This window comes from Trichechus manatus, unplaced genomic scaffold (assembly GCF_000243295.1).
Source record: "Trichechus manatus latirostris isolate Lorelei unplaced genomic scaffold, TriManLat1.0 scaffold00009, whole genome shotgun sequence".
Classification (NCBI taxonomy): domain Eukaryota; kingdom Metazoa; phylum Chordata; class Mammalia; order Sirenia; family Trichechidae; genus Trichechus; species Trichechus manatus.
This window is the reverse complement of record NW_004443945.1, coordinates 29,001,283-29,027,728: the sequence shown is the minus strand read 5'-3', so window position 1 is coordinate 29,027,728 and position 26,446 is coordinate 29,001,283. Positions and strand designations below refer to the sequence as shown.

Here is a 26,446-nt window from a genome sequence, read left to right as displayed (position 1 = left end):
AAGGTTATTTTCCTCTTTATTTATTCTTAGTTAAATTCAGCCTAAGATCAGTGCTTCCATTTACACACTAGAGGCAAAGTCTATCTACCACTCACTTACATTATTTGGTTCATTTTATTTTTTGGCAGGTCTCTTTTGCTCTTCATTCTTGGGGGAAAGGGATAGCTTACTTTTTTTTAAAAATTTCTTTGAATTGAGAAAATCAGTGTTAAATTTATAGAATGGCCGCATTCAAGCTGATTCCAGAATCCTCATCAACTCTTTGGTGGTAACTTTGTAGATTTCACTCAAACACATCTCTCATGGCTCCCTATTTCACAAAGAATCAGACAACACCACATTCACATGTCAGCTCTAACCAGTATAGAATATTCTACCTACAAATATGTGAACTTGTGACTTAGATGTGGGTCAAAAGAATGTTTTAGCCTTCCTTGCTAAATAAGATAAATGATTACATTAGCATTTCTTTTCAGATATAATTTTCAACTCATTTGAAACTATTTGCAGATAGAGCATTTTGAATGCCGATCTCAATATGAAATATAGGATCCACAGAATACACAAAAGTACTGATGATACAACATTCAACAATCAGGATGCTATGAATTTTACATTAAAGTTCAATTATGTGGTAAAAAATAGAATTGTTATAGCTAGAAAAAAATATTTTCAGAGGCAGCAGATACCCTTGGTGGAAATGAATAGTTCTACATAGAAAGAAAGTACAGGCAGTATGCAAACTAGACACCAGGGTACTCAGTATATTAAATTTAATCAGATTACACAGAATATGATGTGAAAACAGCAGTTTACTAGAATAATTATAACCAGCAACACATGAAAACAGTTTAGAAAATGGATTAAGGTCATCCCTTTTGACAGTAGGCTTATTGGAAATACAGGTATAGAATCAGACAGATTTAAGTATCAAGTCTGATCCTTTTGTGATCACCAGATCAACTTGAACCAATAGCTTGGTATAAATTCAAGCAGTAGACATGTTGTTGATTAATAAACTAAATCTTTTCTAGTGAGACTATTAACCTCAAAGAGCCACAGTTAACTATTTATTGATATTTTGGTGAATATTTTAGATGTAAAAGCACATTCCTCCTAATAATTAGAAACATTGCTTAAAAATATTATGTGGGACAGTCCTTAAATTGTCTGAAATAAGAATGCTTGGCCTGTTATGTATAATTCTCCTATTCAATGACAAATGTGCATTTACACATCAGAGACTAGAATTTTAGAGATTAATCCTGGTGAAATTTTTAGGAAAGTCTTGTCCAACTGTATTTCTGAAGGCAAGACTATGTTAGATAATTATTTTTTAATTGAGTGTATTGACTGGCCTAAGCATAGACATTTTCCTTATCAGTCATATAGTTACAAAAACTGTATATTACAAACAGTATAGAAACAAGCTGAAAAGAATGTGCCACACATCCTGGATAATTATCTATATGCAGTTAAATTTACAGATACAAAAGAAAATACAGCCTACTCCCTTACAGTGCACAGTTATTTTTTAGATACAATGTATCGCTAGTAAGTGGTCATGGTCACCTGACTAGTTGTCGCCAGCACAGAGAATAAGAGCAAGATCTGTTCGATACAGCTTCCCTCCATCCGACAAAGCCATTATGCTCTTCTTGTATGTTGGAATATTATTAATATCTAGTTCCTGTAGAGAGATAGGCAGCATTGTAATCCAGTTAAATATGGAATCCAGTTAATCACTGTCAAGCTATAAAATGTGGGATGAAAACTGCTTATTACATCAATCCATTAAGAAAAGCTGGATTAAATTCTTATACAAATGTGGAATAATAAGATTCTTTTCTTAATCTATGCATGACAGTTACACTAGTTTAGGCTGTAGCAAACTGATTTAAGAATGGAGATCTACTTCTGCTCCTCCACTAATACATCCATAGATTTCCAAAGCGGGTGTTGCGGCTAATTCTGGATGGGTCTGTAGAATTTGCTAAAGAAGTGTCACAGTAACTGAGTTACCTGTTTGTTCTTCTCACACAGATCCTTCAGTAAAGCATCTAGTTCATTTTCGTCTATGTATCCATTTCCATCCTAGGGGCAGAGAAGTAAAACAGTCAGCTCCATTCACAATAATGCAACACAATGTAAAATGGAAATAATTGAAATCCTCAGAAAATTTCCACACTGAATATTCAGCAGATGTTTTAACCTCTCAGGCCTTCAAAATTGCTGTTGTTGCTTGCTGTCGACTTGACTCTGACTCATAGCGACCCCTGTATGTGCAGAGTAGAACTGCTCCGCCGGGTTTTCAAGGCTGTGACCTTTCAGAAGCAGATCGCTGGGCCTGTCTTCCGAGGTGCCTCTGGGTGGGTTCAAACTGCCAACTTTTGAGCTAGTTGAGTGTTTAACTGTTTCCACCACCCAGAGACTTCAAAATTTTTAGCTCCTCTGAAATTCCAAAATAGATATGAGTTGCCTTTCATTCAACACATTTGTAAAATACCTTGAACTTTCCAACACACTTTCACATTTAATGTTTAACTCTGTTCACAGTATCGCCCCCTGTTGAGAGGTCAGTAATCATAAATATGTTCATATGACAAGTGAGATTATCTCTTGTTTACAAATAAAGAAATTGAGGTTTGGAGAGCAGATGAACTGTGATGGGGATTTGAATCAAGGTTTGTCTAATTTGGACTATACCATGAAACATTTCTTATGGAAAAGAATGAACTGGTAATATAATTTTAATATCCCATGTTTCTTTTACCTTGAGTTTATGGGGATTTTTCTTTAGTGAACATTTTCCAAATTCTTCTAAAGATTCAAATTATAGATAAGAACAAACTTTTACCTGATCATATAACTCAAAAGCCTTATTGAACTCTTTCCCACACATTTTGATTCCCTAAAAGATAGAAAAGGTTAAAATGCTATTATTAATGTTTCCCTTGGTAAATCTACCACATTTTAAGTTCTCAAGGAAAATAGCATTTATGACAAAGAAACAGTTAAATACCTGAAATTTAAGAAGAAAATTCTCCTGCACTGGTAGTAACCTTTTGAGAGAAAAACATTGTAGTAATACGTTAGTCTTTTCACAAGGTCAGCTTATTGTAATGATATTTGCATAGTTCCTAAACTCACCTGGCCATTTCAGTTAATTCCAGCTTGCCATCATTATTTGAATCAAATAATTTCAGCTGAAAGACAGAAATTATTATTGTAGCCATTGAAAAATGATTATTACATACTTTTATAGACAGCAAAAGTCTAGAAACTAGCATCTTTTGGTTACTTTCCAATCTGTGATTTGTGTCAATTGCCAAAGTGTATCATAATAATATAGAATAGTCAAAAATAATAGTGGCCTTAGCTAGGTTTCTAGAAGGTAGTCATTATTATTTTTTATGTGTCATTATTATTTATGTGTATTCAGAGTGACAGTATATGGTACCCCCAGAACCTCTCCAAATGATGGTATGAAAAATATTTGCTGTGTTTCCCTTCCTTTAGAACATAAGAGAGTACAAACAGAAGCAATAGGCACTTAACGTGGATAAATCCTTAGTGAATAGAACTTTTGAGTAATTTTGAATTGCTTTATTTTCCATTGGGTACTAGATTCTCAGTAAAGCCCCCCTACCTTCCTTTACTCTTACATATACATCATACACCAAGACACACTTAGACACAACACAATGATACTCACATTTGAGAAGCAATCATATTTTTAGAAGGTAGTAACTATTGCTGTTATACATAAGTACTACATATAAAAGATATTAAATGCAAATATTAAATGTGTGAAATAAGTAGCATTGTTTCTGGTTTTAACGAAAGGATAGTGATCAGGATCATGCTGGAAATAGGTTCAGTGAGGTTTCTTTAGGAAGAAAAGGACGCATATTCTGTGGTTTTAGATATCTGAAGAATTTTTTTTATAGGAGGCAGATTTCTTCAGGGTCCTATATTGACACAACATTTTATAATCCATTGAACATAAATTCTAATATTGTCACACTATTTTCCAACATACTGTACAAGTAGATCACAGAGTTTTGTGCCCATAGGGAAATATTTCTGCAAATATATATTTAAATTTTAATTAGTTCTTGATTAACTTGCTTCCTGAATTTGAACTGGTTTATGACATTTAATCAGATATGCCAGGCCAATCCAACAGGGGGAAAACTCCCATCTGAGTGGTTTTTAAAAGCTTGCTTCAAATTTCTACCTGAAAAGGAGTCTTTACCTTAAATAGACATCTCTTAAAATTGGAACAAAACAGAAGATTGATAAATGTAGGTTACTGTCCATTACCTAAAAGTTAGAGTTTAAATCTGCCCATTGCAACACATAGCAAGAAAGTCTCCCCACTTGTATACTAATGCTATGATAAATAGTAATGTAATGAGGAATTAAAAATGGCATTTCCTTACAATGAAAACCTTTTTGATTGTTTTGAGACTAAAGATTAGTTCCACTTTTAATGAATATGTATAGTGAATAATGTAGTAGTAAAGTTCTAGTATTCTTTTTTTCCGAAATAAAAGTAGGCTAAGAGGCTAAAAGTAAACCTCACATCAAATGTCATCAAACTCTTTAATAAGATTGTTTCTCAAGGTAACAAAAAAGTCTAACTCCTTCATCAATCTAATATACTACAGCCGCTTTTGTGATATGTGGCTATGTTTTATTGGGTTATTTATTTAAATTCATAGGGTAAGAATTCATTGTACCTTCACAGTATTTAAGATATGTATAAATATATGTGTCCACTTGGATTATTTAAAACTTTACCTTAATTTCAACAATTAGACAATTAAAATTATGCCAAAATACTGCCCCATGAAATCAGTCAGTTTGGCAAGGACATTTTCCTGGTAGTCCTAATCCTGTAATTAATCAAAATGAGCAAACTTCAACTACCTGAAGGGAATTAATTTCATGGATATTGGATTATTTCATCTGGAACCTCATTAATTTATTTGTTCATTCTCCAAACATTAAGTGCCTAGTGTAACCAGTTTTCTTGGTCCTATTATCAATATTCTACAACTAATCTTGGTTATACTACTTACCATGTAAACAGGCTGGGTATATTTGGATTTCCTCACTGATAGCACCAAGTCAATGAATAAAGGAGCTAGATAGTCTCTTTTAACTCTGACAAAGTCTGTGATTTCCTAAGCCATGATGAATATGGATTCAAAACCTCTATAATAAATGATTTTTAGAGCTATAATTATAATTATAATTTCAAGATCAGTCTTACCATTAGGTCTGTATACTCCGCTAACTTTGTATCATCAACAGTCTTGTTTGCTTTTTCTAGCAAGTCCTTTAGGAAGTTCTGTTAAGACAAAGAACACTCAGATAAGTTTCATCAATAATGGACAGTCTGCTTCCATTTAAGCATGCCTTGAAATGGAATGTCCCAGGAATACAAAGAAAGTGTCTTTTTGAGGTACAAAGGGTGAGTAGAGGATCTTAGAAGTAAGACTAAGCCATGCGGTCCTCTTGATATTCTAGCCATCAAACCGCTTTAGACAGGTACGATATTTACCTTTTACTGAGACCTGATCTGTTAATGTCTGTGCTATATTGTGTTTTATGATTTCAATTAAAGGAGTTACCTGGATTGAGCATTGTTTAGGAATCTGAATAAAACCCTTTTGAATCAGTTAGCCCAATGGATGCATTTCTACATAAAGAAATCTTCATGGGTGACTTTTGTGCATGAAACGCAAAGGTCCTCCCTTTACATACCTTCATAATATGTGTGAAAAATTATCGGTAAACCAGATGGAGAGCTACCTCTAATTTAAAATGCATTTTCTGCCCTCACAAGCTGTATTTCCACATCGGTTGATAGCCAGTATAAAGCTCATTTCACAAGATGGGTAGATGGCTAGCTTTTAGGCTCAACTACTCTGAAGTACCTTAGTGAGAATGCTTCAGGAGACTTTAAATGAAAATGGGTGGCCACAGATGATGTCATCTAATCCTTGAAGGATATATGAATCATATTAAAATAGAGATTAATGTGGGAAGGATGAAAAAAGATGATTATTAGTTTGACAGTTGGAGTGAGGGAGTTTAATTTTTTTAACAGAGAAATCAAAAGCTTTACAAAGTCTTGCCATGTAAATGACAATGTAAGTATTTAAGTTTATAATAGTGTTTAGTTTTTTCTAGTGATGTTCATTTGAAACTCCTTTATTGTTCCAGAAAATGAATTAATGCAGTTATGGAAAACTGAGCAGATACCATACCCAGATATTATTGAAGAAATGGGTTTCTTTGGTTTTGTAGTGATTTAACTTCCCCCCTCCTGCCTCAAATATACCAGTTTTGTTGGGTTGAGCTGACTTCACTTTTTTCAATGAAGGAGACCTTTTTCTTAGTTTAATAAGTTTATTTTCACTTCAAACATCCCACTTCAAATCCAAAGTGAAGCATGGAAAATTCAAAGGAATCTTCTGGGAGTGAATTTTATTTTTGAGCCTTATGAGGCTTTTGTCAGAGATTAATTGGGTTAAACAGCCTCATCAGAGACTAAAATTGTGGTCACAAAAATAGCCTGGGAGAAGCCTCGGGACTCTGAGATTCAAAGTCATGTCTGAGAGCAAGAGATGTTTTACTCTATTATACATCTTAAAATTAGCTTTCTTGAAAGATCCATTAAAAAAGAACGCCAACTTATCTTTAAAATTCTCTAGGGAGGAGGACTTCTATTTCAAATCTCTTCCTGAGAATAAAATTTAGAACAAAGAAGGAGACCTTTAGAATATTTTGAGGTCAGTATTGGAAATGAGCTTAGGTTTCTATTATGAACTTGAAAAAATTAAAAAAAAAATTTTTGGTCCATTGGAATAAAAACACAATAGTTTAACTGTCATTTTAAGGTTGCTGAGCTGTAAGTTTGTGAAAGACATTGTTTTGAGTGATTTCCTATTTAGAATGCTTACATTTTAAAAAGGCTGCAGTTGAATGTGTTTCAGCAATTTTTAATGGTCCAAATGCCCCAGTTCTATCTCCAAAATTGTGAACGACTGAAACCATGTTGAACTATGACTAGGAAACTATGGTATTTATATTTCCCTACATAACAGCAAAAGAGGTGCTCTTAAAGAATGAGCTTGAAAGCATGTGGTGTTGTGAGGGGAAAAAAACCACAACATTATTAGCATATCAGGTGATCTAGGTCCAAATCTAGGTTCTTTTCTTAGGCAGCCATGTAATCAAAAAATTATCTATCTCACTAAACTTCAGTTTCTCTGTGTAACGGGAATATAATACCTGCTTGGCAGGTTTTTTTGTGAAAATTCAATGTTAAAACACATTTCAAGCACTAAGTACTATGCCTGTCACACAGACAGTGCTCAATAAATATTCACTCTGTATTCTAAAGATAAAGAAAATAGGGTTTTCCAAACATAGAATTCTTGAGATTGGTCTGAGGAGATGAGAGAACAATAATTTCATATTTCTGAAAAACTAGGAAATTATTGAGCTCACTAATAATATAATTTATGGTGCCTCACGTTTTACAAAATCTTTCATGTACAACATCTTACCTGAGCTTCCCACTAAATCGGAAAGAAAGGTATGATTACTTCCATTTTAAAAGAAAATAATTAGGCTAGACAATACAGAGACTTGCCCAGAGGTAAAACTTGATTTCAGATCCTTTTGCCTTTCCCTTCATCTTCTACTCCTCCCTCACAACATCCTCTGTACATCTGTGACTTATGAGTTGGAAAATTCATTTTCAAATTGGCAGTTTCCCAGAAGTTTGAGAATATTAGGATTTTGTCATTATTCTTGCTGTTGTACAGAATGTCTAGGGGTTTTGAAGGCAGACAAGCTTGGGTTTAAAAATCACAACCCTGTGTCTTATTTCTGTGTGGCCATCAGTATAACACTTAACTTTTTTCGATCTTTTTCCTCATTGAGGTAATGCTAATCTCATAGAACTGATGTGTGGATTAAAAAGATGATATCTGTAAAGTACATGGTTTATAGTGGGTATCCAACCATTTTTTTCTTTGTCTTTCTTTTGAAAGGAAAATATATAGGTGTTTATAGACTGTAATTTCAAATTTCAATGAAAAGGGATGGCTCATTGGACTGAATATATAATTATATCTACCTATATCTATCTGGCACCCTAGTGGCGAAGTGATTAAGAGCTCAGACTGCTAACCAAAAGGTCAGCAGTTCGAATCCACCAGCCTGTACTTGGAAACCGTATGGGGCAGTTCTACTCTGTCCTATAGGTCACTATGAGTCGGAAATGACTTGACGGCACACAACTGCACAACAACAACACATCTATCTGTCTGTCTGTCTATCTATTGGTCTATCTATCCATCTGTCTGTCTGTCTATCTTAGAGAACAGTTTGTATACACCATGGAAAACGCTAATTTATTGCATTGCTGAACAGAACTTCAAGAAGTACTTGAAGTCTCTTTTTTGATCTGGTACTTCATTAATGATGTGTAAGAGTGGGTGAAAATATGCCATTGCTCAACATTAGTTTCTTTTGTGGGAGGTTTTTAAAAAAGATATGAAGCCCTTAACAGTTCATAATTGTATTTGCAAGGAAAAAAACTTAGCACAAGTTTTCATTTGCTTACCTTAAGCTCCTCGGTTTCTATGAAGCCACTGTGATCAGTATCATATTTTCTCCATGTCTGTAAGACATTTTCGATAAGGAAAACCAACATGTTAAAAAAAAAAAAGCCAACAATTTTCATGTTTTAAGCAGCTTTCTAAGATCCTCACTCAGTAACAGAGCTTTCTAATACCTTCATGAATTCCTCACAGGACTTCAGCTGCTGGCATCGGAAGAGCAGCAGGAAGTTTTCTTCTGTGGGTAATACATGAGCCAACTGGAAAAGATTTAAAAAGAGAAAGGTTGTTGTAAGGAGCTCAACAGCAAATCTCTGGTGTCACTTGCTGCTTAGTTTTTCTTCAACATGTTCTCTAGGAGCAGTTTCATTGCCTTGAGAATTAGGAAAGGAAAAACGTTAGACTCAACTTTCTTTTTCTGGTACTTTGTTCCTAGAAAGTAACATCATGTTTTTGAAGGCTTGCGTGCCCTTGAGTACTTGGTTCCCCCCTCAGTGAGATGGCTGTGGCAGGTGTGCTCAGAGAGGACCAGTCTGATACTTCTGGTCTGCTTACACACAAGCAGATTTATCCAATGGCTTGACCCCTTCATCTGTTTGCTGTCACCGATCAGGTCTCCCTACAGGACAGCACACTTTGGAGCCATAAATTCTACGTGAGATGGGAAGAAACTGTGACAAATGGGAATGTAGAGGAAAGGAAGAAAAAAAAAGTGCATGCATAAGTCTTAGGAGATGCAAGGGAAGATAAACAAAGGCAATTGTAAGGCAGTGAAAAGAGAGGTAGAGAAGACAATTCACGACGAATTGTGGGAAATTTAACAGTAATAGGAAAAACCAGTTCTCAGAGAGTTGGCTTCTGCAAAAAGGACATCCACAGTTGGAATCCAGAGCTTGGGCTTATTTTTTGAGCTCTACTTCCCTGGCTCTATGATGTTTCCTCTTAGATCTCATTTCATAACTTTTTTCTTTCTTTCTTCCTTTTTTTTTTTTTGAGAAGAGATGGCTCTGGATCCCATTTTAAAACTAATATAATCTATCTATTGCAGTGTGGGGAGGTAGGGAGCTGGATTGATGGCCCCACCTCAGATGTGGGCTCTATTTCTGGCTCAGCCAGAAATTAGCTGTGATATCCAGCAACTCCCTCAGCCATTTCTGGACTCCCGTACCCTCATCACTAAAATAAAAATAAAATTTTAAAAAAAAAGGAGCAAAGAGGGAAGGAAAAGAAAGCACGCATCCTGAAGAGGGAGAAAATATATACAATATGTCAGAGGAAGACATTTTGCAGAGTAGATTGAACTGGATGGTAAGTATACATGTTGGATGGTTCTGTGTAATACAGGGTATCTGGCCACATTATATCAGGGTTGTACAGTAGCATAAGCATTTGTTTAAGGAACAGGAAATAGCCAATACCAATGCTTTCTTTATTTATTGGTATGTAACTTGTCAGATACCATCTTAAGCTTTGGAGGAGCCCTCCCCATAGACCATCCATTTCAGGAGGGCAGAGAATGTTCTTTGTCTTCATCCTCTGAATGCCCAGTATGTTGCCTAGCATAGTACGTGCCTGACTTCAATGCTTGCACAGTGGTTGATAATTTTTCTTCATTAAAAACACCTATAAGCATGATTTTTAATGAGTAATTTTTTTTACTTTCTCCTTGTATCTTTCTTCATTGCTTGAGCTTTTATAATGAATGTGTGGCTTGAACAAAAAGGTTGTTTTTCTTTAAAAAAATCCTACTTATTCAAATTCACTGAGTTAATGAAAACAGAAAAAAAAAAGTAATGAAAGAATGAGCTAGTAAGAAATGGCCAAATGTAACATTAGGTGAATTTTAATCATCTTTGTTTCACAAATTAAAGTTCATGTCACTCACAAGAAGTTCAGAGGACATAGAATGGACAAATACAGAGATGGTACAATTGCTTTTCATGTCCAGTGTAAATGTATATTTATTTGCCCGTACCATTAGGGTGCCACCTGGCATTACTCTTACCAAAAAATACAGATTGTATCTGCATGCAACGTATTTAATCTGCTTTGATTTCATTGAACTATTAATATTAAACTAAGCACAACATCATCTATTTTAAAGGTATTAGAAATTAGTCGTAAACATGCAAAAGATTATTATAAAACAAACTAAGCATTAAAAAAAGCAACGAACACGTATGGATAGAATGCGGTTATAATGAACGTAAAGAAATCATCTATTTTAAGGTCAGTGTCACAATGTGGTCGTCCTGTGTTGTCTGTAGATCCATCCATAAGTGCGTAAGGATCAATATTCAAATATTGGAGCTGGACATAACAACTCTCCAGCTACAAAGTCTAATACTATGTATAAAAAGTGCCAAAGACCTTTCACAGAAAGTGTTAAGTAGAGCTGCTTTGTTCTCAGATTTGCTAAGTCACTGCTGTTCATAGAAGTATCAGGTGCTGCCTGTTCCAAGATTATTGACGATTTCTTAATCCTTGGGCTGCCTTCCTTCTCTTTGATAAACTCCCAAAACTTTTTGATAGGTGAAGAAGAGAGAGAGGAATATCAAGGGGATGAGTGGAAGGCAAATAGGTGTGGTCACAAGAATATTCCTTCACAGTTTCATGTATGAGAACTGGTTGCTTGTCACTGGGAGTGGGAAAGCAAAACTTTGTTTCTACTTGGCTGTCTTCCCTACTAATCTTTTATCAACCTGAGGAATGGGTCTGTATCTTATTTACTGTTTCTTTGCCCAGCACCTGTAAATATTTTCTGGACCAATGAATGAAGACAATTTTCCAATTTATCCAATGTCAACATAGGCCACAAAGAAGTAGAAGTAAAGTTCCATAGGAGATACAGTAAAACCTGCAAAAGCCAGAACCTGTGTAAGGCAGAAACCTGTCAAAGAAGGAAAACTCCAATATTTTTCACTAAAATGAGTGATAGGAAAGTGGTTTAAGACTGTACCCTGTCAAAGGTGGAAAACTTGCGAGACTTAGAAAAACAAGGCAGTCCCGTTGAGTTCCAGCTCTCACAGATTTCACTATAATTCAAATAAATTATTACTGAGCTGTGGATAGAGGTTGGGGTGGAGACTATGATACACCACACAGAGCTCCCTTCTGGCGCTGGGTGTTTTGAGAGCTCCCTTCTGGTGCTGGGTATTTTGCTGGCAGACAACCCTCAGCTGTCAGTCCCCTTTGGGGATTGTATGGGCTGAAGAGAGCTGTGTGCCCAAGGAGGCTGCATCCATGACTGATCCACATGGGGATACAAAGGCCCAGCCCTGTTGCTGAAAACTTGGGGCATCTCTGAAGGGTCATCTCAGCTTCAGAGCTCACTGTAGGTTCAGTTGAGGCTTCTGTTGAGACTGTATCATAGCCCAGCTTCTCCCTCTGTCCAGTCCTGCCCCGTTCCCTTACCTTCCACAGGTATTGATCCCAACAGCTCCTCCTAATAAACCTCCTTGTGCTAATCTTCAACTCAGAATCTGCTTCCCAGGAAACTCAGTGGGTGATAGGGGGCTTCACATCTTTCTTCTATTACTAGTCATAACATGGAGACCTTGACTTATGTTTTAGAATAGGTTGACATCCCTTACTATGGCTCACTTGACTGAGATTCAGAACCTACTAAATACAAGACATTGTGCTGGATACCGAGGATTCTCAGTTACCGCTAGTAAGAACTTTACTGGGAGAGAGATGGGTAAGCAGACAGTTTCAAAGATAGACACAATGATAAGGCTAAGTCCTAGGTGCAAGGAGAGTATACATGAAGGGCAACTTTACTAGTGATATGAATTACTGGCATAGTCATCTATGTCTCTTAGTAAAAAGTGGACATGAGCCATAATTCCTATGTCATTTAGGCAATGATGGTACACGTTAACCTCCTTCAACATATTTTAGCATTCACTTTTTTTTTTTAATTGAAAGTCAGAAATTTTTCCCATCCTATGAAAATGTGAGTTCAGGAAATTTGTTGTTGTTGTGTGCTGTCAAGTTGATTCTGACTTATAGTGACCCTATTTAACAGAGTAGAACTGCCTCATGGGGTTTCCTAAGCTGTAATCTTTACGGGAGCAGATTGCCAAGTCTTTTCTCCTGCAGAGCCACTGGTAGGTTTGAACCATCGACCTTTCAGTTATTTAGAAGGCAAATAATCTTCTCATATAAATTTAAGGCTAATTGAGTTTAATAACTAATAACTTGAATTTGACAAATTATATAAGAAGTAGGAGAAGTCTTGCCATTCAGCAGAATGGTCTAAATTTTCCAATGTATTATTTTTATTTTTAATAATAATAGCAAGTACATTTATTGAGTTTTTACAGTGTGCCTGGGTTCAGCTATTTGCTTGTCTGTGTTATCGCATTTGATCTTGATACTCATAACAACCTTGCGAAGTTAATGTATTGTCATCCCTGTTCACAGCCAATAAAACAGAGGCTCAGAGAGGTTAAATGGCCTCTCACAACAGAGCTTGTATTTTGAGCCAGATTTGAAGTCATTTTTTGTGGGGACTCTCATCTCTTACCTTCATCACCCTCCATTAAAATCTTCCATCAAAAAAGTTTCCCTAACAAATCATTAAAAAATCTCTCTCCAGAGCAAAGTCTTTAATCAGATATCATTGCCGTATGCTTCCCCAAATTCTGAGGTGGAAAAGTAGTCCACAGGGAAAAATTACACACACCATGGCTAAACTCATATCCTCAAACATATTGTGGAAGAAAGAGGGAAAGGCTTGCAAGGTGCCTACTTCCCTGGGAGGGTTGTTACAGTTTTAGGATTAAAATAGCTGTTAGATCTATTTTTTTTTTCAGTGGATGCACTGACCTGGACAAATCCAAACAATGAGATTGGGTGAGGGGGTGGTAGATTCCCACACATTGCCTAAAAGATCAGGTGGAAAGCTTAGATTTGACTTCCAGAAGGGAAATATCTATACTAATGTGAGCATCAGGGAAGAAAATTCTATTACCTGCTAAATCATTCAGTTTTCATCTTTAATTATTTTAATAGGCCTTCTCTGCAATAGATCATAAGTCTGAGTAAGTTTAGAAGCTTTTTAACTATCATGGTATTTGTTAAATTATCTCAAAATTTCAGTGCTCCTATTTTGAGTTCATATTAATGATCTTTTTATTACAGAACTGTATTTGTGTGAATTTTTAAATCTCTTTAAAGATATGAAATTACAAAGTTCATAAGAAAGCACATCCACACATTACCCTTCTTTTTGCATGTTTCTAGGTGGCAAATGCATGATGTTGGAAAATGTCAGTCAACTTCTTTAGGACAGAACTTCAAAATTAACCACTATATTTTCCAGTCTTTTAAACAACATTTTTCAATTACAGCCAAATTGTTTTGGCCTGTTCCATCAGGAAAGCAGCCTGCATGATCATCATTTGGTTTACTTTCATTGGATTTGGACGAGCCCATGAGCATTTGTACTAAGTGGGCCTAACATATAAGCCCATCCAACCTCTCTTTTCCCTTTGAACACCAAAGTTATGGTGTGGTTGACATGCGGAGGTAGATCTTTACAAATTTTGGAAAACAGAGTTTTCTATTACTTCATAGCTGGTTGTGTATTTGTGTCTAATGTTATCTATAAGCTTTCTTAGAAAGTAAGCATATATCAATTTGGAAAAAGCAAAGATGAGCTTACTTTAACACAGCTAGTGACACTCAATGGCACTGTATAAGTTCAGGCATTTTCTCTTCGGCCTTTCTCCATTTTCTACATCTGTCCTGTAACATTCTTTTTTTTTTTCTCTCTCCAGTTATTTTCAGAACCTCTCCTATCTCTCTTCACTCCTATTTAACCACCCTAGTTCTACTCTGTCCTATAGGGTCACTGTGAGTTGGAATCAACTTAATGTCAACTTTTTTTTTTGTTTGTTTAGACTGAATGGGCGTGCATCTGAACTACTGCAGCAATCTCCTCCCTATTCTCCTGCTCTCTAGTTCTCTCCTCTCCAGCTAATCCCCACCTTTACCCCTCTATTGGCTGAAAACTGACCTTAATGAAAAGAGCTCTGTAATCAGACTCAGATCTAGGTTTATAGATATAGGTTTTGCCTCTCCCTGTCAGTGGACCTGGGACAAATCATTCAACCTTTCTGGGTTTCAGTTTCTTCATCTTTAAAATGACAAATTCTAGCTAATTCTTCTTAAGGGTTCTGTCTAGCAAAAAGTACCAGGTCCTGGCATACTAAAACCTTCTCATCAATTCTGATGTGCCTCACATCTCTCCCTCTAAATTCTTTCTATTTCAGCAGATCTGAAAAGTCCTGCCCAAATTGTGTCTCAAGTGTTTTGGCCAAATAACTTCTATATACTTTGTGTATCCTTATTCAAACAGACTAAACTTCAACCCTTGCCATAAGTAATCAATCAACTGAAGCTTGAAAATCTTTTCTTTTAATGCAGAACAAGCATACCTTATTTCATTTTTTTTGAAAAAAAGAATAAGGCAGAGTAGTTTAGAGGAACATGACTGGGCTCTGACAGTTTAAACATTTATTTATTTTCTCTGACCTTAGGCAAATCGAAGCCTCAGTTTCCTCATCTATAAACTAGATGCTCATTTAATATTTAGACTTATTTTATTTTATTATTATGAGGATCAAATGAGATAATTTATTTAGAAAACTTTTTAAATTGTATAATATCATACAAAAGTAAGTCATTTTCTTATTGTTATAAAGTCCCTTTATTCTTCAATTCAACCTTCATTAATTTATTCATCCTCTCCTGTTACTTGTCTTTCTCTATCTTTCCTCATATAGAAAACCTTTTCTTTCCTATGACACGTTTTCTTTTCAAACTTCTGGGGAAGTTTCTTTCATTAAGCCTTCAAGAGAAGGCATTTATTTGTTAAGCAACCTCTAGCTCCTCATTCAAATTAGACCTCAAACCATTTTATAAATAAACATTAATGAAATACTGTGTTGTATCAAATGTAGTAAAACCTGGATTCAAAACAGGTCTATCTATCTTGTCCTTTAAGAATGTAAAATCCATATGAATCAGATCCATGCCTTTTATATTACTGCACAACCTACTATTGTTGGAGAAATTAAGTAGAATTAAATAACGGAGTTCACTGAAATCCTTCAAGTTGAAATACATTAAATGTAGGACAACAGCCGTCTTCCTCTATTAGAATTATAAAGTATGCAAAACTCTGAAATAGCCACATCTATAATTTCACTGAGTTTAGATTTTCCAACTCTTTTTGAATAATTAGATTTACCTCATATCATTTATGTTCATTTTAAAGTTATTTTCTTTAATGATTTCATATCTTGATTAGCTAGCTTCTATGTTAATCTGTAGGTCCCATTACTATTAATTTATCTATTTCTATAGTAATGAACTACCATAGGCAAAGGGGAAAGTGTATACCCCAGGGAAGAAATTTAATTACAAGGATAATAATAGTACATCCTTCCTTAACTCTATTTGTAGTAGCTGCTTAAAAATAAGTGTAGTTCACAGTGGCATCACAGGAGTCCTATAAGATTGATTATTTGAAAATCAGGTTAGTTCTCTGAATTAAAGGTAATCGTGACTAAATGTTTTTGACAGCCAGAATACTTCACAATTTAGTACACTGAGAACACTCTATTAAGAACATAATTATGCCTGTAATTTGGCATATTTTTAAATATGACCCTATTAATTTTTCTGCACAAAGTTTTCCCCTCATTTTCTCTCATAAGTTATAGAAATAAAAGTAGCTTAAATACCAGAGTTTTGGAAAAGGAGAAGTAAGGGAAGCAATGGTTCTTCCGCAAATCTGAGAATGCAGTAGGAGAAATGATGCATAATCAAAGTTTTGCTTCCTTGATTCACAGACAAAAGGAAGTTGTCCTCTATACGAAAAAGTCAATGTCAAAAGATAAGATTTGACACCCACAGTCTTCACGTTTCAAGACAAAAGAAATCTGTGCCTATAATAGATCATAAAACATTCACTCATTTTAGTTAAGTTCTTATGTTTTTCATAAGGCCAACTGCCAATCTAAAACAGAATTTTTGAAACCAGAATGCAAATTTTTGCCATGACGTCATTGGAATTGTATATATTTTGTTTTCTATTTTAACAGAAAACTGTGTTGTTAAATGATAAGAAATTCCAGTTAACCACGTACTTGGTTGGGCATTTTATTGAAGTAAGGCTGGGTGATGCACTGGGATGGGCACTAATCCAGAAGTTGAGGACTTGGGCTTCTAACTGCACCTGTGCCAGCAAACAGCTGCATGACCAGAAGCAAACTATTTCACTTCTCTGGGCCTCAATTTTTTAATGTACTAAATTTGGACTATGGATTAGGCAAACTCTTAGGGCCCTTTTATTTCTAAACATTTTTTATTTTATATTTCTGAATAGAAGATAACATGCTATTTAGAGAAAACAAGCCTCTCTGAATGGGTCTTATCATATCATGTTTGAGCTGGATACAACTACAGAATGAGGCTCATTTATTAAAATTATGTTTCAGAAGAATGCGTAAGTTTCTTACCTCTACAATTCCTATTTTTCCATCATCTCTTTGCCCATACTGATCCACAAAAGTCTTCATTTCAGGTGATAACTCCTAAAATGATGTAAAAGCAGGTAGGAAGTTTGTTTTAAAAAAATCCAATTATACTTGTGATGGTATTAATAAGTTATTGCAAAAATATCTAGAATTGGAAACATTTAGAATTATACACACTGATGAACTATTCTCGTGAAAATTAAAGATATAACTGATACACAGTATTTATGATTTCAAAGGAAAGAGTTATGATTATCATTTTTTAATCAATCACTATTATTTATCTTCTATTATTAGTTTTGAGAATGTGCTGCCTTTGAAAATGTAGTCAATTATTTTGTTCATAACCTTTAGTAAATTTAAATATAATGATCACTGTTAATATACTTTAAACATTGCTTTCTTCAGTAAAGATTGTTTTATATTGCTGCACTATCTTTTCCTATGGTATTTTCCTTATTGTACCATAATATTTTGTCTGTGGAAGGTAATACTACACATTTTCAGCTTGGACAGGTGAAAAGTGCAAATGTTGAAGAGTGACTCTGTAAGCAAAGAAAGTATTTAGCATTGAAGAGGCATTAATTTATTAAGTAAGCTAAAAAAATTAAATATCAGAAAGATATGTCAGATGATAACTTGACCAATTTGCATTGTCATCAGAGACAGACAATATCAATGACCTTCTTTTATTCCACTAATTATATATGCTTAAGATCTTTGCTACCAAGAATAATTTTGGGAGAAGTTTTCAAGTTTTGTCTTGTTTCCATTTTTCCAAGATGATGTTCTCTCTCCCATGTATTTTAGTAAATTAAGACATGTTTAAGAGTGACAAAGTTAATACTTCCTTTTCATTTGGCTTGTTTTTTCATTTCTTCTATTGCTTATATAATCTCTTCACATATTGACAGATTAGAGAGTTATGAATTATAAACTAGTGATCTGAACATAGAACTAATATTCAGGAAGTTAAATTTCTACCTTTGGGTCTCTGACATAGCCCTTTGAAAATAACCTGAAGCCTACTTAAAATAGGTCAGCCCTTACTAATGTCCTACTCTGCGTCCTTGGGAAAGTAAATTAAGGTCTCAGTTTTCATCATTACTAAGAAGATGATATTATCTACCACACAGACTTACTCTAGGGATAGAGAGCTTAATATAATTTAAGGGCTATGTTGAGCCTAAATATCATTACTACTAGTACTATAAAATCCTTTTTGATCCAATGTAATGTCTTTAGGAGAATTAGGGTAACAAACAGTAACAAAGCAATTTAATTATAATATAGTCTTTAAAAAAACTCATCTACCATTGATAAATTGCAATTTGCATTTATTAAATTGTATTACAGGAAAAATTGTAAGAAAATAAAAGCTTTTTTTATTTTCCCAGTGGCACTTTCCGTTCCTATTTTTTTTACTCATACCTTAAAGTAACAAAAAAAAACAAGCATTTATTCTTACACCCGGAGGATTGTGTAATACTGCTAGTATAACCAATAGACGTGACTTTTAGTTTGTGAACTGTCTGGGTGATAATTATATCTAAATCTATGTCTTAAACAAAACAGTGTAAAAGATATAATAATAATCAAGTAAAGCTTTATAAAAATAAATGCAAATTTAAACACTAAGTATCATGCTTAGCGTAAAAGGGTAGTTTTTATGGGTTGTTGTGTTTTATTAATGTTATATTCCCTTATATTTAATATTAGTGAAAAATATGAAATTTCACATTGATACAGTGAAATTTGTTATCATAAAGGAGGAAATGTTAAGAACTCTGTTTTATAGATTTGACCTTTGTGTTAAAAAAAAATAGAAGAAATACATAAAATTAGGTTTAATGCAACAGTTTTGGTAGTATAGTGAAAGATATCTGCTGGATGAATCTCTCAATCCAGATATTGATTTAGATTTTAACTATACAAAGCCTGTATACATAATCAAGAGAAATAATCAGAAATTAAGGTTTTAATCAACTTAATATAACCCTTTAACTGTGTACTAGTTTAGTATTATTGGATTATAATCTAATAATTGGAGCTTCCAATATTCCAAAATTGAGCCTAGACAGCAGAAAACAGTAATTAAGCTTTAAACTCTTTAAAATTCCAACCTACAGACATTATTTACAAAAAGGTATAAATGTTAAAATTGGAGAAGAAAAATAAAAATCTGAAAAATTCTGTTCTAAGTATTTAAATTTCTAAGATAAAAAATCTCAATATTAAAATTACTTCTGGAAAAATTAAAATATAATCATTTAGCAGCTAGAAACATCTTCCCAGGTTTTAATTCTAAATTTTTTGAAAAATGAGCCTTTTTCAACAAAATTCTTTAAGCATATATTTTTAAATGAGGAGGAGAATTGTTTTGTTTTATTATTAGCCAAAGAAACAATGAAGTATAATGATAGTATTGCATGAATTTATTTACATGGTACTATGTATAGTGGGAGAAGGGTGTGGAGAGAGTAAGAAATAGAATATAAACATTTTCTGTTTTACTTGATCCTATTGGACTGTATATTTAGATTTACAGCGTATACTATTAAATCTGGATAAAGTAATCCCTAGGGAACTATTCAGTTTTAAATCAATTTGGTCAATAATTTAAGCAACTGATAGTTTAGTAATGCATTGTAATACATTTAGAGCCCTTTGGGATTCCTTTGAATATGTTGTACAGAGACGTGTATTACCCAATTTTCAATCTAGGTATAACAAAGTTATATATATGTAACTCAACGCTAAAGTTGATGCTCTATTAAAAGATCTCATGCACACACATTTTCCTTTATATATATACATATATATATATACATATATATATACATTTTCACTCCTCTTCGGTAATGTAAAATCTCTAACCATAGTCAGAAAGCTGAAGGCCATTAACACTTAATCAGCCCAAATCCAACATTGCCTTCTGAAAGATAGTCTTACATAAACACCAATAGATTAGTGAAATTCTTAACCTATTTTTCTCTATACAACATTTTAACCTATGTTTAAAGTTGATCATATTTTATTTTTATGCTGACAACATCTTTTCTTAACATGTAAATTTATACCCAAAGGAAGCCATTCATAATTAATAAGAATAGTCATTTGCTTAATTAACCAATGGTGTAATCACAAATACAGCTTATATTGCTTCCCATCAGAGTACCACTTTGCTTTTTAAAAATATATGAAATTAAAAAATTTTACTTTTTATATCTCTAACTTTTGGGTGTCTCCCCTTCAACAGAAATGAAGACGTTTTCTTGCTAAATTCTTGTTCATTATTATGTTGCAAGTCAACTGACTTATCCCCAGTGAGAAGGGTCAAGACAAGACATTTACTCATTTCATCAACATCACAGCAGTAATAATTGACAAGAGAATAGATTCCATAATCTGCAGATCTGTTCCCTGACCACTAAGGGGCAGAAATGTATTTCTACCCCCTCACTTCTCACACAGTAGAAGAGAAGTTAAAAATTATCTAACAAACTCAATGGTAGAGGTGATGATCTGCTAAAGGATCTCACACACCCACAGTTTCCTTTTAAGGTCTATTTGAGAACATACAACTATAGAACACATATTTTAAAAGCTCCAGTTTCAGGCTGTAAGGTATTTCCCCTTAGGAAATCTCTCTCTCCTCCATCTTTCCCTCCCTCTTTTTCCCCTACCAATTTAGAAGGACGCTCTTCCTCACCTATCTCAGTCAATAAAAGTTTACATTCCCCAAGAACCACTTGACTCCACTGGCTCTTTATGAAAACGGAAGAATGCTTATTATTTTATGACCGAAGGTCTTTTTCCTTTTTCTCAAACTCTAACCTACCAATCCAGCCTTCTTCCGCGCCTGCTGGAGCTCCTGGATCAAGTTCTGCAGTTCCTTTCCTTCCAGGTAACCACTTCCTGCAAAGACAAAGATGCACCCAGGTGTCAAACATCTCATCCCGAGTTTCTTCCCTGTTTGCTTTCCAGGACAACTATTTTCCTGGCGACTCGAGAGGCCCTCTCTTGCCCAGATATTCGTGAAAGGTACAGACGCAGCAACTCTCCCCTGCCAAGGTGGCGAACTTTAGATCCACTGAGGGCAAAGGAGGATGTTGGGGTTCTGAACGCAGCCAAGGAAACTCTGGGGTGCAGAGCCTCCCAATCCCGACTCTTGCTCTCCCTCTTGTCCCGCATTTACCTTTACCATTTCTAGAGACAAAAGTTAAAGGTTTTGGGATTTCACAGAGGCAATATAAACTTTCAGGTTGATGGTTTGGCGAATAGCCTGGAGATAAGATTGGGAGCAGGGAGGAAGAAACGAAGAAAAAAAAAAAAAAAGATGGGTGGCGGGTAAAGGGATCAGGATAGGGGAAAGGGTAGGAAAAGGATCTTGAAACAGTTAAAAAGAGAAGATAATCACCGTCAGCGTCGAAATGAAGCCAGATCTCGAAAAACTGTGAGGCAGAGATCAGGGGTGATTGCAGGTGGGATTCTGCCATTGTACAGCGGGGTATGTGTCTGCGTGTGCAAGTGTGTCCGTGCGAGTGTGGAGAGAGCGAGAACTTGAGCGTGTGTGTGAGGCTGGGCTGTCAAGGAAGACTTGGGCGCCGGGGCTGCTGGGCGCTGTCCTTGGTGCTGCTCAGCTCAGGCGTTCCTCCGGAGTTCTCTCTCCACACTCCGCACCCGGTTCTCAGGATTTATCCTAACGGCCCCAAGCCGGGCCACGCCTCCTCCTGCCTCCCATTCCTCACTCCCCGCCTCTTGCTCGCACCAGCCTTCCTTCCCTCCCTTCTTGTTTTCTCCTTTCCTCCCAGCAAAGCTAGCCAGAACAGAGTTTTGGATTGTCGAAGCAGCAGGTGGTGCGAGACCCTTTGCCCAAACAGTGAATGCTGTAAACAGAGGTCTCGTTTCCCCGCAGATACTCCTAGTAAAGAAAGAATCTTATTCCTAAATATACAGTAAAAGAACATACCTGGAAAGATTTCGCATGTCAGATAGAAGAGGAAAGTTAATGCTGGGAAGAACCATATATGTGATGAAAGTGTGTGTGTGTGTGTGTGTGTGTGTAGAAAGAGAGAGATCTCCAGGACTTTTTGGTATTTGAACAAAGTCAGGTAAAAGCTTGGCAAAGATTGGATTAATTTGATTAATCTAGACAATGGATTTATTGCTATTAATAACCATCTATTTTGTGGTTGTGAATGCATCATGTGAGTGTTCCTTAAGATGGCTTATATGAACTAGTCTTGACAACCTGAGAAGGCAGGATTATTATAAGGGGAAGATGATAAAATTAAACTATAAAATCTTAAAATGTTAAAGAAGGAGGTAATCTTAGAGACGATAATTTCTAAACCTCCTTTGAGTTTAGAAAGAAGAGTAAACTAAAGCAAAGAGAAACCAAGGATGTGGTCCAAGTTCACAGCTAGGTGAGTTAGTGACCCAGCCAATGCCCCATTCAGTGGCCTTAACACACACCTCATAACTTCTCCTACTGTCTATGACAAGTAATCTCTTCTCAGAAATTTTTCAGAAACTGGAAGTCACCAACAGAGTTGGAAAAACTACCTCCTAAGCAAACACATGATATGTTATGTATTTTTATATAATACATGATATATCTTATATTATTTATTATTTACATACATACTATTAAAGTATTTGGTTTTGAAGCTTTTGAAACCTTAAAGTCCACTAAAGCTGTCTCCCAAATATTACAATGGTACAAAAGCAAATTGTAGGAATAAGAGAAAATCCAAATACAGCCAATCCAGATTTAAAGTGAATTCACCAACCTCTATTTTTTTTTTAAACATGTGTAATTAAGTATGAGAGCTCTCAAATGTATGTTTCCGAGACTATGGATATACACAGCAGTGGATTTATGGATCTTTTTGTGAGTATTCTTTTCAGAGACCCTTCATTTCAGAGCTGGGTTATTTCAATCATTTTCGCAGTGATGTCCCCATTTCCATAGTACTTTGTAGTATATAAATTATTTCACTTCACTTATCTCATCTGATTCTCATATATCATCTCTGAGGTTAGTACACAGAGCATTGCCATTATTTTTATTTTACACAAGAGGTAAACTAGGAGTTGGGAAGTTAAATAACTTTCTAGTCCTTGATTAAATAGGCATTCATTAAATGTTCATTCATCTAACATTTATTAGCACCTAATATGTCAAGCTCTCTACTAGACACTAGGAATAAGAAAAAAGAATGGTGCCTGCCTTCTTGAAGCTTAAACTTAGGCAGACACAGTCACCTCAACACATATGACAGTATATACGATAATTGAAATAATGGAAGTATGTACAAGGTATTATGTATGCATAAACTTTTTAATTTTTTTGCATTTGTGGGAGTTGAAGCTTGAGTTAGCTAAGTTACCTTTCCATAGAGAAAACTTGTTTTCAATGGTGGTTGGACATTTTTGGTTATAAGGAGAAAGGGTCATGGTTTATGTTGTGCAAATGCAACATAACTCCTGGAAAATGAATCCTTAAAAAATGATTCTGTTCATTACTATATTAGCAGCAGGATCTTTCTATTAAAAAAACAGCGTGTGAACTTGGAGGTGAATGGCACAAGATAAACTCTGAAGAGAAGGAGAGAGAGCAATAACTGTGGAAATTATCATATTTGAAGAAGCACTTTGACACTTTCTATACTGTAAACTTTCAGTGGTCTGAGACAGAAAAATTTCATAATACATTGAATGGGAAAATGAAGGAACATGGACTGAACAAACTGATGAAAAAGAACATTTCCATTGTTTTTAAATATGACAACTACTTTCCTTCCTCAAAAAAAAAAAAAAAAGATAAATTTCTAAATAGTTTCATTACAACTTTTTTTTAATTTCAGAATTTCATTTGAAATTCCAAAACCATTACATGATAATTTTAAAAAGCAAAAAAAAAAAAAAAAAAAAAGTGTATAAGAAAAAGCAATCTTCTTTTCATTTCACTTCCCTGAAGCAATGGTAATGTCAGAATTTCTATGTGGAAATATTTAGGGATGATGACCTTATTGGATAGGTGGTGTGCGGTTGGTGGGGAGGCTAGGGTGCTTTCTTGGAGCTGTGTGGAAATAACAACCTCATATTTTTTTATTTTTAAACCTCTTTTTATATTTGTGTGGAATGGCTTTTGAGGGAACTAATGTAAATTATGGAGATCTAAAGCCCCCTATCAAGTCACATCTTAGTGCTGCTACTACATTGAGGTAATCAATATTAAAAACTCCATATTCATGCAAATATACAAATACACATGTATGGTCTTTCTGTTGTTAATTAGTTTAAAAAAAGGGATTATATTTTGTACATTACTCCGTAACTTTTTATTGTTAATTCAAGGGCATGTCTCCAATATTAACATCAACATCTAATTCATACTTTTTTTACGGTTGAATAATATGATATTTTCTAGTTTTTTACTACTTCAAACAGTGCTGTAGTAAACACTTCCATACAGTTATCTTAATACATTTGTTTTTCAAATCACAAGATCATGTTCCCAAAGTAGTATTACTAGCTAAAAAAAGGCATATTTTAAATTTTAATACATATTTCTTGATTATTTTATCAATTTGTAGCACCTTATACTCAAATGAACTAATTTTCAATGAACTAATACACAAATGTCTAAGAGTGCCTTATCCTCATTAGCCTTTTTAAGTTCCTGTCACTCTAATGGATCAAAAATGAGTTATCATTTTTCCTTTCATTTGCATTCACTATTAATTTAAAAAAAAATTCACCCTTTTGTTTTTGGAGATGGAATTTTTATTCCTTAGATTTTTTTTAAATAATGGAAATATAATTTCATAAAAAATGTTTTTATTTGGAATTGTTATTGGTCCATTGTCCCAGATTGCCTCTACTATATTAGCAGCAGGATCTTTCTATAAAAAAAACAGTGTGTGAACTTGGAGGTGAATGGTACAAGATAAACTCTGAAGAGAAGGAGAGAGAGCAATAACTATGGAAATTATCATATTTGAAGAAGCACTTTGACACTTTCTATACTGTAAACTTTAAAGCAATATCTCTTCTCAGATTTACATTTTGGAGACTTCTAGGTTAAATTCTGTTTTATAGTTCCAGTAAAGAAGTAGATGTTCCAGATCTTTTGATTTGATGTAACTTGAGAAATACTTTTCCCTCCTGCCCCCAAGTCCTTTAGTTCATTAACTAAGGTAGAAAGGATATTATTTCCTAAGTGCATGGGAATCCTTTCATTTCTAGGATTCTGGGAGAATGCTAATTGCTTTTAACAAAGAGAAAGATTTTCCATAAGATTGGCTTTTCTAAAAACAGTATTGCAAACAAAGCATTTTTATGACTTGCTTTAAAGGCCTCATTACCCTACGTTAAAGTGAATGGGTTTGTGATCCAACGTTGTCATAAAAGTATAAGAAATTTATGTGCAAAAAAGAAAAAGAAAAAATCTCTGGAGTAATTAAACTGCCTTTCCTATTTCATGTTACTGAATTACCACATCTCCATTCACATTCAGGCTATCGCAGTTCCAATTCACTATGCAAACTGAAGACTTAGAACTTCCTGGGTTTAATGAATCCTTACTTAACTTTCATTAAGAAAACTCTCAGAAATCTTTTGCTATGGGTCCAACTGCCTGCATAATATAATGAATCAGTCTCTCTTTGCTGTTGAGAAGATTCTGACTCATGGAGACCCCATGTGTTACAGAGTAGAACTGTTCCATAGGGTTTTCTTGGCTGTGATCTTTATGAAAGCAGATTGCCAGGCCTTTCTTCTGTGGTGCTGCTGGGTGGGTTTAAACCACCAACCTTTAGGGTAGGAATCAAGCAGGAACTGTTTGCACCACCTAGGGACCTTGAGGTATTCTTATATTGATGAATTAATCCTTCTGGAAAGAGAACACAATTTCACCTACCGGTGTTCTTGAAAAAGTCCTCATCAGCAACATCTTGCCATTTGATGTAGTTTTCCCAAAGGTTGAAGGATTTGCATAGATTTAGTCACGGAGAACTTTATACTCTGGACTGGCTATCCAACAATGGGAAATAATTATATTTCATTCTGTGTACCACATTTTTTAGAAAAAGAATTGAGCAGATGTAGCTCATATAGGGGACAGTAGAAAGTTTGGAAACTTGTGGCAAATTGTGGAATGAAATTGGAAAGTTTGGCTTTGGAAGCTGCCTGCAAGGCTCATATATGGAAGAGGAGGCAGACTTTCTCAGAAAGCACCAC

The 26,446-nt window shown here is 34.8% G+C and overlaps 1 protein-coding gene across 1 annotated transcript; it reads right to left on the bottom strand.

The window, feature by feature from the left end:
- On the bottom strand, positions 1-21,871 carry CALB1 (calbindin 1). Its single transcript, XM_004370785.2, has 11 exons — positions 21,618-21,871; positions 21,039-21,115; positions 17,180-17,254; positions 8,822-8,905; positions 8,651-8,707; positions 5,282-5,359; positions 3,151-3,206; positions 3,023-3,062; positions 2,858-2,911; positions 2,023-2,094; positions 1-1,690 (listed from the first exon to the last, which is right to left on the bottom strand). The coding sequence occupies exons 1-11, from the start codon at positions 21,694-21,696 to the stop codon at positions 1,577-1,579; spliced, it is 786 nt and encodes a 261-aa protein (XP_004370842.1). The 5' UTR covers positions 21,697-21,871; the 3' UTR covers positions 1-1,576.
- Positions 21,872-26,446: the final 4,575 nt, after the last annotated feature.

Excerpts from the sequence above, each read along its gene's own strand:
- CALB1 (XM_004370785.2), bottom strand. The coding sequence starts at position 21,696 with ATGGCAGAATCCCACCTGCAATCACCCCTGATCTCTGCCTCACAGTTT. Across the intron at positions 2,912-3,022 it reads ATTTTCTTCTTAAATTTCAG|GGAATCAAAATGTGTGGGAA; the intron begins GTATTTAACTGT and ends TCTATCTTTTAG. Across the intron at positions 1,691-2,022 it reads TGTGTGAGAAGAACAAACAG|GAACTAGATATTAATAATAT; the intron begins GTAACTCAGTTA and ends ATCTCTCTACAG.